The sequence below is a fragment of the Quercus robur genome, chromosome 5, assembly GCF_932294415.1.
Source record: "Quercus robur chromosome 5, dhQueRobu3.1, whole genome shotgun sequence".
NCBI lineage: Eukaryota > Viridiplantae > Streptophyta > Magnoliopsida > Fagales > Fagaceae > Quercus > Quercus robur.
Genome location: NC_065538.1, coordinates 85,922,181 through 85,938,074, shown reverse-complemented (window position 1 = coordinate 85,938,074; position 15,894 = coordinate 85,922,181). Strand labels below are relative to the sequence as shown.

The 15,894-nt window shown below is 34.1% G+C and overlaps 2 protein-coding genes across 2 annotated transcripts; both read right to left on the bottom strand.

Annotated features, from left to right (window-relative positions):
• Nucleotides 1-629: 629 nt before the first annotated feature.
• On the bottom strand, nt 630-2,298 carry LOC126727534 (pentatricopeptide repeat-containing protein At1g77170, mitochondrial). Its single transcript, XM_050433230.1, has one exon. It carries the CDS (start codon nt 2,216-2,218, stop codon nt 785-787), a length of 1,434 nt encoding a protein of 477 aa, XP_050289187.1. The 5' UTR covers nt 2,219-2,298; the 3' UTR covers nt 630-784.
• Nucleotides 2,299-9,458: 7,160 nt separating this feature from the next.
• Nucleotides 9,459-13,876, bottom strand: LOC126727533 (F-box/kelch-repeat protein At1g51550). The gene is made up of 2 exons (XM_050433229.1): nt 13,189-13,876; nt 9,459-10,708 (listed from the first exon to the last, which is right to left on the bottom strand). Exons 1-2 carry the CDS (start codon nt 13,634-13,636, stop codon nt 9,738-9,740), a joined length of 1,419 nt encoding a protein of 472 aa, XP_050289186.1. The 5' UTR covers nt 13,637-13,876; the 3' UTR covers nt 9,459-9,737.
• Nucleotides 13,877-15,894: the final 2,018 nt, after the last annotated feature.

The window sequence follows — 15,894 nt, the reverse complement described above, 5'->3', positions numbered from 1 at the left end:
AGGCTTGAGCTATACCCCCAAAGGGTTTGGACATGATCTTATGTGCCAATTTTCCCAAAATGAACTATCCCCACTCAATTTTAGGCTCACGTGGTTTTCTATGAACAGGAAATTGAATGTGTTATTATATGATCGGGAAATTGAATGTGTACACAAATATGAGACTGCCCATACACAATTGAAGGTTCAAATTTGTAATTTGGATAAAATTATTGTTACTTAGAGTTTGGGACCTTGGGTTTATATTTATAGGGGATTTTCCAGAAGTTGGTGTGTTATTACTTTTTTAATAATGCACGAATTGATTAAAATTCAAAATATAAAGAAAAGAAAAAATTTCACACATCAGAAAAACTGAAAAATAAAATAATTTCTGAAAATAAAAGACAAAATTACTTACCTTGAGTTTTTATATGAAGGAAAAACTATTGTGTAATTTTTTTGTCAAAATTAGAAATTATGATAGATCATTAAAATGAATAATGAAATTTCTTTTGACATTTTCAAAATTTTAATGGAAATAATTTAAACTTTTTCCAAATTTGTAATAGAATTTTAACAAGAGTAGAATTAGTTAAATAATTTAATGTACAGTGCAGTGAGAATAAGTCGTTAATTGGGATAAATCATAAGTCTTAAAGTACGTAGAATAAAAGACTAAAAAATTATCTGTAAAGCAAAGAAATTATTTCACAAATATAATTGAAATTGAATCGTAGATGAAAATAAAAGAAATGAATTTAAGGGAAGTGTATGTAAATTAATAAACAAAATTTCTTGGCTTTCAGTTTGAACTGGTTGCCAGGCTATAGCCAGGAATCTTAGCAAGTTTTCTCCCCTTCATGACCTCTCTTACCCTCTCAGCCTCTTTCCACAAACCTCTGCTGGAATAAATGTTTGATAAAACCACATATACCCCATCATTCCAAGGTTCCAATTCTTGTAAATGCTTAGCAGCCCACTCCCCCATCTTCACATTCCCATACTTCTCACAAGCACCCATTAAAGACCCCCATACTACTGAATTGGCCTTCATTGGCATCTCCTCTATCATTTCTCTGGCCTCCTTGAACAATCCGGCTCGACCAAGCAAATCCACCATGCATCCATAATGTTGCAACTGGGGCATTATCCCATATGCATTCTTCATCATGTGGAAGTAATATCTTCCCCCTTGTACAGTCCCACCATGCACACATGCGCTCAATACCCCTACAAAAGTCACATGGTTCGGCCTCATGCCTGCATCTCTCATGCACTGAAAGAATTCTAGTGCTTCATTCACATGTCCATGCATCGCATACCCCACAATCATGGATGTCCATGATGACACATTTCTTTGATCCATTCTCGAAAACACATTATAAGCTAAGTCCATCTTCCCACATTTTCCATACATGTCTATAAGCGAATTCAATGTCAAAACATCAGATTTCTCAAAGGTTTTAACTTGGAAAACAAGTTTGTGCAATTGAAGAGCCAAGTTCAAGTCCCCAAGACTTCCACAGGCTGATGTAACACTAACCATAGTCACATCATCCGGCAAAAACCCAGATTTCCTTAGCTCCAAAAACATGTTTATCGCTTCCTTTGCACGCCCACCTTGTGAAAGACCTGCTATAATTGCATTCCAAGAACCCAACTTTCTATCAGGATTTTTATCAAACAACTCATGTGCATTCCTAAACTCCCCCGCTTTACAGTACAAGCTAATGAACCCACTCTCACAGTACTCATTGTACTCCAACCCGACCCTTATGGCTACCGAATGAAGCTGGCGACCAAACCCAGTTGCAAAAGTTTGAGACACAGCTTTTAAGATAATGGGAAGTGTATAACAATCAGGCAAGACCCCAGCTTTTGACATGGAAATGTAAACACATAGTGCTTTGTTAGGTGCCTCTAGTCTAGTGTACGATCTAATAATATTGTTCCAATGAAAGGGTGCAGGGTACAATTGTAGAAAATGGGTTCGGATTATGTGTGCAAAAATTTGATTCAGTTCCAATAAGTTGGCACAATTGGACAATTGGGTTGGTATGGCTTTTGCTGGAGATTCTGGGTGTTCATGGTTTGTTGGAGATTGAGCATTGAGTTGGGTGTCAAAAGTTGTGGTGGTATTATTTGTTGTTGTTGTTGATACATGGGAAAAAATGGTGAGGTATTTGGGTGCTTGAGATATGGAAAGCCTGAGCAGGTGGGGGTGAACAGAGTTCATACGTTGGAGTTACGAGGAGGGTGGGTGAGTCCCCAATATGTCAATGCCAATATGCAAGTCTTGGAACTACAACGCCACGACCCATGTTGCTAAAGTGGATGGCACGTACAAATTATTATTATATCCATAGATCAAATTCCTTTTCGCATTTTCTATTTTAACTATTGAATTATTTAAAAAATTTTAAAAACTAATCTTGCAATAATTGTGTGTTAATTTTTTTTTTACAAGATAAATTTTATACTCTAACCTAATCTAAGTGTATATGTGTGTGAAACTCTCTTCTGGAGACTTGAATTGTGGCCCTTATCCCTCCTACACTCTACAAGCAGTTAGATTTGTGGAATGACTATCACGTCAAGGGTGCGCGGTGGTATTGTGTGTGTATGGGGAGTAATTACATTCCCCTCTCTTAAGGTTTGAGATAATGACACTCCGCCCTAAATTTGAAGGGAAAAAACACTCTCCTCCCTTGAAGTTTGAAGAAACTAACACTCTCCCCCCTTTCTGTTTATATTAATAATGAAATATTCTAAATTTTGATAAGAATTTCTTTAAAAAACATTTAATCATGGTTAGTAAAAAAATAACTAATAAATTTAGAAAAAAAATGCAAAATTTATCGAGCACCAAAAAACACTTGCAATGGAAAATTTCATCATAACCCGTTGAAAAAAGAAGAAAAAAAATTAAAGAAAGCAAAATTCACACTTACTATTTTAAATTACACTTTAATTAATATTTAAAAGAATGAATTTTAATTCTGAAATAAGATTGTAAGGACCAAATTTGGGTCCCTAGCCCAAAGGATGAATGAACTTATGCCTAAAAAGCCCAATACAATAAATTTGTAGAGAGTGGGTTGGAAAACTGAGCTTTAATAAATCAGATAACAAATAAAGTGGATTCAGATAACAAGAAAATGAAGATAGTTTGGTTTAATCTAAAGAAAATCGTCATCGGCACAGTCTGAGGATATCAGTTCTTATATATTTCTCTCAAGTTTGATTACAAGTTCAATTCTTGATTGCTACAGTGTTTTTCTCTTAATTTCTTGATCACTTTCTTTTAGGATCCCCCTTCTATTTTATACTATCTTCCCCTTTCATCTCCACCTTCCATGTGCAGATCGGATTGTTGGTGTTGATCTTTGTCCTATCAGCACCTTCCTGAAGTCTTTAGGTAGTAGTTGTAAGGCTGGAAGTTACTGTTCAGATATCACTTCCTCATTAATGCGGCTAGAGAGTTAGCTGTAGAGCCTTTAATGCGGTGGCAACAGCTTTCCCTTTAGATATTTCGTAGCCTCCCTATATTTAGTTCCTTTTTTATACTTATCCTCATCAATGGAATTGTCTGGAACGTTGCTTTTGATGTCAGACCATACTTTCCGATCTCGACTTTGCTTAGCCAAGGAGGCATTCCTCCTTGGACCACTTTCTAGGATGACCATGACCACACTTCACTTCTTCACTCACTAATACGGATTCTCATGAAGGTGTTTACTCGTTCTCGGACTACCTAACGTCCTCGGATTGGGTCCCCAGCTCAATATATACATAGATATGGGCTCCTAGGCCTATCACCCCTACAAAGATAATTTTAAACATGTGCCTTTAGGCAAAAGGTAGGTTAGTACAAAACAATTTTGATATTAATTTAACAAAGTTTGGTCATTCGAATGTTAAGAGAGGGGGGGGGGGGAGGTTTTTTTTTTTTTTTTTTTTTCCTTTCAAGTTTGGGGTGAAGTGTTATTTCTTTAAACCTCAAGGGAAAGGAGTGTAATTACCCCTATATATATTATATCACGCGTGTGCTAATACTTATTTTGTGTTTTAATATTTGGGAAATAATTAAGGTTCAAGTAAGAGTCTAATATATCCTTTTTCAACTTCTATGACGTGGTACACTACATCATTGAAGAAGGAAAAGATTTGGAAATTTTTGCTATGTTGGTGTGGACTATTTGGTATTGAGGAAACTAGATCAAAACTAGCAACAAGGATTGCCCCATCTCGTAGGTTATCCCTTATGCTAACCATGTCCTAGCTGATTTCCATCGAGAACTTCTTGTATCTATGGCCTAGGCCTCTACACAACATTCCTCTTGGGTTTAGTGGCATTCTCCTTCAATTTCTTCTCTCAAGGTCAATTTTGATGGAGTAGTTTTAAAAGATCTAGGAGAGGTAGGTCTGTGGAGGTTGTTCGCAACAATCAAGGGTTGGTTATATCATCTTAATCATAAAAAGTCACTCTTCCCCCCTCAACAGATGATTTAGAAGCTATGGCAGCTATTAAAGCACTCTTTTTTGCTCTTGAACTCAGTCTCTCATCAATTATCCTTAAGGGAGATTCTGAAATGGTTATCAAATCTTTTAAAAGTGAAGAAGAGTCATTTGCCTCCTTTGGTCTCACCTGTATACTTCTATCAAATCCACTATAAATGTCTTCAACTCTATTTCTTTCTCTAACACACGTAGATTAGGCAATTCGGTAGCTCACAACTTAACTAAATATGCAAAACATTTTAGAGGTTTATTAGTGTGGATAGAGGATATTTCTCCACACCTTCATGTTGTTCTTGTTGATCATGACTAAGTTTTTAATGAAAGTACGAGGTTTTCTTCTAAAAAAAAAAAAGTAGGAGTCTAATAAATGATAAAAAGAAAAGAAAAGTAAGTGTCTAAAAGTAGTGACATTATTTGTGGTGTTTGATATTTGTGCTTTGAATCTCATCCATTCCCTTTCTCCACTATCTATCTATCAAAAAAAGAAAGAAAAAAAGAAAGAAAGGTGAATAACTAATTTGAATAAATGGCTGGAGTAAATTGATAAATATTTAATTATTTTCACTGATTTAAGTTTACAGTTATCTTTTAATATTGTTTTTTTTTTAGAATGATCTTTTAATATTGTTGATTTTGTGCAATAAATCTTCTTTTATTTTGGGTGATTTTGTTTCAATTATTGCCAAAACAACTTGATTTGAATAACAATGTCATATCCCAAATTAAATGTTTCCTATACAAATCTTTAAAAATTCAGTATGAAAAATTCATTATTTATAAATAATGAGCGCATTACCTATAAATAATTAATACAAATAAATTCACTCGCACATTAAATGACACGTCACGATCCTATTGGTTCAAGACTAACACTAATGGTAAGCATGTACACACATAATTAATTATATTATTACTGAGTAAAGCCTTAATTTTTGTCAAAATTAATTCTTAATTTGAATTAAATTAAAACTAATTGAGGCTCCATAATGTTTGATTATGATTAATTAGGCAGAAAATTGAAAAAAATTCAGAGAATTAATTGCAATTCAGAGCTTAAAAAGGAAGTTCATGGGTTGTCACAGGGTAGTCTAGAAGATCACTTTTACCAATGCTTAGAGATAGCAGACCAAAACCTTCCACTTTCGGTTTGGCCTGCTCACCACTCCTACTAACTCCAAATTCAATGCATCTACCCCCCAGAACCTTCCCCCTCCACTAAAAATAGAGGAGAGATCTTCATTCCAAAGCACCCCACTCCCCTAGAACTCTAGAGGAAGTAGCAAAGAAAGGTGCCTAAGGTGATTCAATCCACCTAGCCTTAAATCACTAGAAAGGAATACATCAATCCTTCTAGTCTCAGGTTTGTAGCTCGGTAATTGTTTCTTCACTTCTTAAAGGTTCTAAAAGAGACCCTACAATTCTCTCTTAGGGTTTTAGAGGAAGTAATAAACAAAGGCACTATGTGGTTCGTCTTCTTGGTTAGATCATGCTGGGGCAAACATCGGTCCTCTTGGTCTCGAGTTTGCATCTAAGTAATTTATTGTCACACTTGATAAATTCTAAGAGGAATCTCCCCCTTTTCTATTAATTTTTTATGCTTAGTGTAGCTTTAAAACATGTTTGTTTTAATTATATGTTCACTAGGATTTAAGCATGCTTTTGTTTGAATATTTTTATAACATGCTTTGAATGTTTATGATATGTTCTTCACATGTTTATATCCTAAGGTTCTATTATAAATAATGTTGAACATTTTTTTAGCTTTATCACATGGCACAGGAACCATACTTTAATTTTCAATTCATCCAAAATGATTAAATGCTAGAATTAAAGTTTTCCACTATGCACACACACTTATTTCAACCTTGAATAGCATGTTCTTGAATGTCTATAACAGGTTGATTACTTGGATGATATGATATAGCCATTGGCCTATATAGTCTAGAAAACCAATTTCACCAGGTAAGGTGGGTGCTTAATTCCTTCTCACCTTGTAACTTAGACTCCAAACTTAATTTATTTTATGCAGTTTCATCTTGAGATTGGTTTATATGAATGTTTCTTTTAATGTGATAATAAAAAATTCTATCAGATTATGTAATCAACACCAAAGCCTTATGTCTCACATGATCATATCAAATGCACATTTGCTTCAAGAGTTATAGCTTATTTTGCAAGATTTGCACACTTGATCTTTGTTTTCTATCTTTTACTAAAAAAAGAAATAATAATAAATTAAGCATTTATGTTTATCTAAAAAATTGATAAATCAAGAGAAATATAATTAAAATAAATAAATGATGAATACTTCAGTACTAATAAGTGTAAGATAATGAAAATTTTATGTACAATTAACTTATTGTAAAACAATGAAGAAGAAGTCGATATGAAGAAAACATAGGTTGCATGTTTTAGTAAATCACTTATTGTTACCTTATTAAAAAAAAGTTGATAAAAAAAATAAATTGTGGTTTTTATCTAAAAAATTGCTACAATTTGCTTTTATTTAAAATGCTTATTGGGACTTTATCTAGCCTTTGTTGCAATTTAGTGTAATAAGTTACTTGGCGTAACCATAGCTTCTAAGTCCAACTTTTATTATATAGTATATGATTTGTGTATATGTTCATGGTAATGTTAATATTTATGTTTGGGGGTATGTATGCATGTGGCTTCTATCTTTGGCATTGACCTTTCTTTTAAATTGGAGGCAGAAAGATCACATATATAACTGTCACTTTGAGAATGTTGGACAACATAAGTACTTTCAAGATGCATTAAAGAGAGGCATATTCGATGTATTGTTCTCAAAGATTTCTATTCACTATTCAAGCAACAATCTCAAGAATCATCTCAACAACAAATTTCATTGATCTTGTTACACAAATAAATAAATGAAGTTATTTCATCTATGTCTAAAACCTTATAATCATACTTTAATCCATTTAGCTTTTAAATTATTTTGGAATTTTTTTTCAATGGTTTGCATTCTAATAATTTAGTACATCGTAATGTCATTCAAACTATTTTATTAATCGCGTATTCTTCTTTTGAATTTATTTTGGAAAAGCTACTTGGTTGCTTGCTTATGCTACCAAAACATTATCCCTTCTTTTAATATTTTGCTAGAGAAAGTTTTCTCTTTTCATTCATCAACTATTAATTGTTTTTCCAATTTATTTAGGATTTTATATATTTATTTTCCTTCTGAAAAAAAGGTTTTTGTTAGCTTTTTTTTTTTTTTTTTTTTTTTTTTTTTTGAGAATTAGGTTTTTGTTACTAACCTTTCACACCAATATATTAATAATATTTTTACTTATAAGTTAGAGGAAAAAAAAGAGTAAATGAGAAGTAATATTTTTAAATCAAAGGTAAAAATTACAAAATGAAATAACTTTTTAATTACATTTCAAAATCATTAACTTTTTTCTTCTTAATGATTTTTTGTATATAAAATTTAATTAAAGTTATTAACACACACACACATATATATATTCATTTAGTTTTATTTATTTATTTATTTATTTTTTTTTATAATTGTAATTCTTGAATATATTGTGTTGGATGCATATGTTTATGTTTAGTGTGTTTATAAGTATGTCTACGTTTAATGTTGGCATTAGAAGAAATTCAAAGATGTGTTCAAGATATTATATTTGATGCACTCTTCTCAAAGGATTTCCTAGTAATTTGTTAGTAACGGTCCTAATTAACTAGGATTTGACTTAACAACTACTTTCATTTACAATTGACAAAGTAGAATAGTAAATGATCAAACATGACTTGTAAAGAGTTCAAAACAAAGTGGGTTCCCCCCAATTTCCAATCAAAACATTGGAAATGTAGATTTGGAATATTAATGTCATCAACCTCACTCTAGCAAGAATTTGTGGCCTTTTATCCAATTTGTATTAAAATCTTTAAATAATACAAATTTTATTTTATGAGAATTATATAAACATTGGACATTATGAATCTATTTTATGCACAATCTATACGAGGAATTTTTTGTGATTTAGGAATGAGAATGAGATATTAATAAGAAATATCCAAATCACAATTCCTTGTAAGCTCACAAACCCTAATTTGTAGCTGGTGATTAAATTGAGCATTTTGTTTGATAAGATTATAACAAATCAATTATGGTGATCTGTCTTAATCACTGAAGTGCCCTAAAATCCAGTTTGCATTACAGACTTTAATTAGCAAATACCGTATAAATTCTACCATTAAAATAATAAGGTAAAAGAGGGGAAACTTGATGTAGCTTGAAGGGACAGAAAGAATGTGCCTAGCCATACGCAGCAGGGCTTTAACAAAGCTTCTTAATTGATCAAAGCATGAGAAATAGGGTGTGGTTAGGTTGACAACAGATCCAAGAATCCCAACCCAACCTAATCAGGTCACTTGGTCAATTAAGTTATGGGTTGATCTCAAATCCCGACCTTAATTCTGAATAGAGCACTAAAAGTTCTTTTCTTATGTATGAGTTCATAAGATAAAAAAGTTGGATGTACTTCATGCACTAATTTTTTCTAAAGTACTTTTCTTTGAACCATACACCTGTAAGGTCTTCATCCACACCTCTCTTTCTCTATAATTACTTGGGAAAAAAAGGTTGACATACTCCCTTAATAACTTTCCACAAAAGATCTGAGAAGGTTCCAAACCTAAGTTATTTAAAGCCATTTAAGAGGATTTAAAATCACACATTTTCAAAATACAGTTTTTAAAACCTCACTTTTCTTAAGTGCTATTTTTTCAAGCAGCTTATTTTAAGAAAATTGAAAAATAATCTATACCAAACAAACACTCAAAAAGCTTGAAAGAAGTAAACAGGACAGTTGAATTTACATTCTCTTATTGATATTGCATGACTTCTATTTGTACATTCTTTTGATTACTTCTGTTGTGTTTTCCAGTCCATTTTCCCCCCTTCCTTTATTTGCAGATAATGAATAGAAAAGTTTATGATTAAGTCATATCCAAGATTTTGTTTAGAAGAACATAAGCTACAGGCAACAAGGTGTTGCATCAGTTCAAATACATGGTTGGTTCTTTTATATCTCATAGCTTACTCTCAAAAACATTGCTGCAACACAGGCCTATTTATTCTGATAATGTCAATTCACAAAAGATATAAACACCAGCTGCTACTATATACAAAATGCAGCATAATAGGCATTTGCAAAGTACTCATCTCATCTCCTTTCTTTCTATTCTCTTATCCTTATTTAGAGCTGAAGCACAAGCTCCACAAGGAAAAGCTCCCCATCAAATATCAACCCCGATGATTCAGCAGGTTGAAGCGAACCGTCTACCATTCCACCAAAAACATACAAGTAACGCCCGGAATGATCTGCACAGGCTCGATGAAATGACCGACTATTAGGTTTATAACCACTTGCCTTCAATCTTTTCCACATTTTTGCCAATATTTCCTTGGAGATCAGTGTGGTTGGCTGCATGCTAATGGAAGGGATTGCACTAATATCTAATACCCAGAAGTCATCTTTCCTGTGTCTGTATGAATCTTCCCCACCATATATAAGCAACCGGCCTCCTAAAATCAGCGTAGCTGAGTGACCGACTCGTGGAAGGGAAACTCCTCCAGGTATATTTGGCAATTCATATTGTATTTGTACCCATTTCAGAATATCCTCAGACATATCCAAGAGCCAAACATCATTGAGCACCTCATAACCCAGTCCTCTTCCTCCAAATAAAACTACCCGTGAGTCCCCAATGCAAGTCAATGAGTGTCCTGAACGAGCAGCAGGTGATGGACAAGTCACAATCTCGCGCCATGTTCCAAAGCAAAGATTTTCTGAGAGTTCTAAAACCCATGTATCACCCAATCTGAGGCCAGACAGTCCTATCCCTCCATGAATAAGCATAAACTTATTATCAACGGAACATGCCACATGTGCACCTCGTGGGGGTGGTGCAATGGTTCCCACATCAAGCAGCGTCCATGATAAAGTAATGCCTAAAGTCTCACGGCGTGTCACTTGTCCCAGCCAGGTATCATTTTGACGGTTTCCATGGTCATTGATTCCTCCAAACAGAACAAGGAAATCACCAATTACAACACATGAATGCCCAAACCTCCCACTTGGAAGGCCTGAATTAACCTTCTGCCACTTCAGCATCTTCTCAAAATCTTTACCAATGTAAGCCACCCATGTGTCATCAAGATGTCGTCCTACACAATCAAGGATGTTTAGTTTAAATCGGTTGTTGATGTTCAACTATAAGATAATTGTATACATTCTTATAGTTGCTAATAAACACTGAAAGATTTGTCTTTTCCAGCAATAAATAATGTATTCAGTCTCCTTCATCATTTCACAATACTGATTTCAAAAATTATACCTGGGTTTGCCAGGTGGACTACTTCATTCTGAATGAGTTCTTGAGAGAAATCAAAGGGTAGAGAAACTCAAAGTTACCATTCCACTACTTTCTAGCAACCTGAAGTTAGGCCTTCCTTTTTTTTTTTTTTTTTTTTTTTGGCATTGTGGACATGAAAATCATAGGAAAACTTAATGCAATTGTCAACTGTTCTTATCAGAAGTAGGATTGACAATTAATTTGAGCCATAACACATGGTTTCATAAAACCGTATGATTTTTCCCTATCTAAATAAAACAGGTTTTACATGAAGAATATTTTGTTCTGCATGTTCTATTCAACATGGATAGGAGAAGGGAGAAGAGCACAACTTTGTATTGCTTGAAACAATAAAGAAATCAGAACCAAGTCAAGATGATATGAATCAATACGTTTTCTTGAAAGCACTCTTTGTCATTAAAAAATAAAGACATTAATAAAACTAAGAGGAAAGTTCAATACAGAGAAGTCTATGTTCTATAATTTATGTAAACAGAAACGTTGCAAACATCTCTATCAACCAATAAATGCAACCTCAAATATACATGCATGTTGTGAAGAATGAAGGTTGTCACTTAAGTTAAATGCATAATGAATTTGAGCAGTTTTAAAGAAAATCCAAGCAGCATCCTAAATCCTATGGCTACTAGGGAAAATTAGGACATCTTTACCTCTTTCACTTCCATCAATCTCATAACCTTCAATATTGGGATGAGAAACTAACATACTCAAATGCCAAATTACATAGCATAAGTTGTCTTATGTGCAATTCTATGAGAGGAAAGCAGTTGTATTTAATAACATGTTAAACTTAACATAGCTCAAGAAATGGAAAATTGAGCCTGCAGTAACCAATGATTACAAGATTGTAAAATTTAGTATAAGCCAGAACATAGCATTTGATTTCTCTAATTACGACTGAGGATGCATTGGCAGCTTCAAAATAACTTGCATTGATTCTGACAAAAGAAGATTTTTCTTAAAATCTACATTTTGGATTAGGAAAAGGACAAATAGTTTCATAATCAATCAGGAAAAAAATTGATTTTGACATATACATGCTTAAAATAAAAGGCACTTACAGAACTCACCTACATTACTGAACCTAACCCAGGCCCCACAATTCTCACTATAACTCACCCTAAGAATAAATGATTACGGAAAGCGACACACCTAGGATAATTACATTTGATGGGCGAATGAACCACTCCTCCTCTACGTGACAATTTACACAGCACACTGACACTAGAGACCATTGATTTTAATTGTTGCCATCATCAATAAATTTTCATAGAGAGATTAGCATATTTTTTTAGAATTATCTGTTTTCATATATTTTCCTCCACTTGCAGTCGAGCACCAGTAAGGTGATAATTTAGACTAATAAACAAGGGGCAAACTATACAAGGTACTGTATGGAAGAGAATCTTAAGAATGGAGCAGGACAGCAACAAGCAAGACCAGGAAGACAATAATATAATATTGTGAAGGCAAAAATCCTGATTGCATAATTTGTAAACTGAACAACCAACATAATATGCATAAGACTGACGCTACATTTACAAGAGAAGAGGTAACCATTACTATGCTAAGGGTACAAAGACTATTTCTGCCAATATATGTCCCTCTCTATCCTAGCAAGAGGACCAAAGCACAGTTCAACAAAGCCCACCAGAGACAATAATAAATGTCAACAGTTCAAAGCAATAGCTCACATGAATAACACTATTGCACCTTTAAGTAATGCAAGCTTCAAATCCAAACTCGTGAACAAGGCCAAAACGACCCCTAATTGGTCCACTTATAACATGAAGAGAGGATAATATATAATTATCAAACAATGATATGTACCATAGTTAGATGTCAATGCTTTTGCACTTATTAGGCAAAAACACCAATGCTAAGAACAGAGACTGAATTTGATAATTGAAATTTCAATGTACAAACAGAAGCAACATGTCCATAATTCATTCTTCTTTCCTTTTATATTGGCAAAATGCTTAATTTATACTAAAAAAAAAAAAAATCAGTGAGTCAAATATTTCTGATTTTAAGGAAAAGAACAAACATAAGAGCCAAAAAGATTCTATCTTCTCAAGATAATATAAATAGACAAGGGGTCAGATAATTCTACATACACAATTATCAATGTTGTCATGTTAAATCAAAATCACCTCAACCAGAAAATTTGAAGAGCATATGATAATGATATTATTGTTTATAAGCAGTATTAAAGAACCACAGTTAGAAATGTAAAAAGATAAGAGATGGGGTTTCATGAAAAACACTTACCTCCTTCACAGCCACCACCAAACAAGACAAGACAATCAGACACAAAGTTGAGAGAGTGAGAAGCTCTTGGTTTTGGGAGCTCAAGTTCACCATCAGGGTAAGTCATCTTATGGCAAGAAACAGACTCAAGTTTAGAGATTTGCCTGTAAAGCCTCATCCATTGCTGCTGAAATTGAAAATTTGAAGACTTGAGTACATCAACAGAGCTGGGACCCCAGTCCCTCCTGCATATGGACTCCCAGAGAGTGTCAGAACATGCAAGAGCCTTGAATCTCTTGCAAGTCATAGCAAAGGCAAGAATTGAATCTATAGGCAAAAGTAGCAGGATTGAAAAGAGTTGGTCTGGAGCTAAGTTGGTTATTGGTGATCCCTTCATGTTTTTGTTGCTAGTACTGGTACTAGTACTGGTTTCTGCCATGGAATAACAAGCTGTGTTTATGTTCTTCATACTTCACCGTGTTGTTCTGGGGATATAAATGAAATTGTAATAGACAGAAGGTAGAAAGTATAGACTAGAGAGCTCCAAAAAAAATACCATATGGGTTTGTAAAGTATGTTACTTTTGTTTTGTTTCATGTCAGGAAAAGAGTAAATACTAAATGGGTCTTGGTCTTGTTTTGTTATTGGTCTGAAGAGAAAGAAAATGGTAAATTCCAGTTTTCTGGAAAGAGATGGGTTGTAATTGGGGTGCCCATTTGTTTTGTCTTGTTTGTGAATTATTAAAAGCTTCATCATGATCATCATCAAGGCTTTCAATTCCATTCTGTAAAATGTACCATTGCTTGCCATGTCACTGTAGATACAGGAATTCAACTCCCTTCTTTTGTATTCTTCTCTTACCCTGGCCCTTTCAAAGTAATAATAATAATAATAATAATAATAAAAGTTTTTTTTTACGTGAAACAAATTCAAAGTTAATTTCACTCTCTGTTTATTTTGAGCAGATTAGTTTTCTGTATTTTTCCATGTTGAGTAGCATAAAAAAAAATAATAAAAAAAATGGGTTAAAGGAAAATTATTTTTGATCCATGGAAACTAAAGATTTATTTTTTAGATATTGTATTTCCATTAAATTTATCTTAAAAACAACCTTATTACATACCATGTGAAACAAAAGAGTAAAGATTCATGTTTTCAAGCTCATTTGTAAGGTTGCTACCTAATATAGGAAGATATGATAGTTTTCTAGAAAATATTTTTTGAAAAATGACTTATAGGGAAAAAAAAATGTTATGTTTATAATATTTTCACAACAAATTATAGATGATTAAGGGTGCGTTTGAATTGACTTCAAACTAATTCCGGAAATGATTTTCCGGAAAATTCGGTGTTTGGCTGTCACGGAAAACGTTATTTTCCGGAAAATCATTTCCGGTTGACCACGAATTTTCCGTTTGACCACGGAAAATGAATTCTGTCTTCATTTTCACTTCATTTCACTTCCGGAAAAAGAGAGAGAGAGAGAGAGAAGAGAGAGCCCAGATCAGAGAGAGAGAGGGAGGATCGCGCCGACGAGCGGCGCGATCGACGATCGCGCCGCTCGTCCGACGATCGCACCGCGCCGTCGAGCGGCGCGGTGCACGATCGCGATCGTCGATCGAGCGGCGCGATCGACGATCGCGATCGACGAGCGCGCTCGTCTCTCGTCGATCGACGAGCGCGATCGACGAGCGCGCTCGTCTATCGTCGATCGACGAGCGCGTTCGTCGATCGCGATCGTCGACGATCGCGATCGTTCGTCGATCTCGCCTTCGCGATCGTTCGCGCCGGCGAGATCGCGATCTCGCCGGATCTCGCGAACGCGATCGCGCCGGCGAGATCGCGATCTCTCGAACGCGATCGCGCCGGCGAGATCGCCTTCGCGCCAGCGGGTTTTCTGGATGTGTTCTGGGTTGTGTTTTCTGATTTGTGTTTTCCTTTCTTTTTTTCCAAACACTAGAAAATATTTTCCGGAAAATTTTTTGAAATGTAACCAAACACACAGAAATATTTTCCATTTCCAGAAATTAGCATTTCCGGAAAATATGTATTTTCCGGAAAACGTTTTACGGCAACCAAACACAGCCTAATTATTATTGGTTCAAATTTGAACCTACCACTGAAATTATTTTTTTATCCCATCAATAACAATCCATAACAACTTGTCACTTAAAATTTGTTATGAAAATATTATGGACATAGCATTTCTACATTAAAAAAAAATTGTTTTTTGGAAAATGTTAAAACAATGGTACGTTACAATGGAAAGGTTAAAAATGTTACTTTTTCATCCCATGCATGGAAAGCCTAGCTACTGGTTAAAAATAAAAGTGACTTTAAAAATGTTAATGGTTTGAGACTGCACTTTTTCAAGAGGTTTATGTCAATTCATATCTTTGTGCACTCATTAACAAGACTTTAAATTAGTCTTATTTGTATTGAGAAATAACAAAAACTAATAAATAAATGTCCTTTAAACTAAAAGTGACGTGACTATTTATAAAAAAACTAATTTACTTCTTTATAAAATTTAACTTAAATACCGGATTGAAAGACCATATACACCCGAGAGCTAGTTAAGTTAAAAGACGGTTTAGGTTCCCAAAGAACTTTAGATGCCCTTGTTTTTTAAAAAATAATACTCCATCTATCCCAATTTGTTTGTCCTCTATTTCATTTTGAGATGTCTCGAAATATTATCTTGTTTCTAAAAATAAAAGTAGTTAA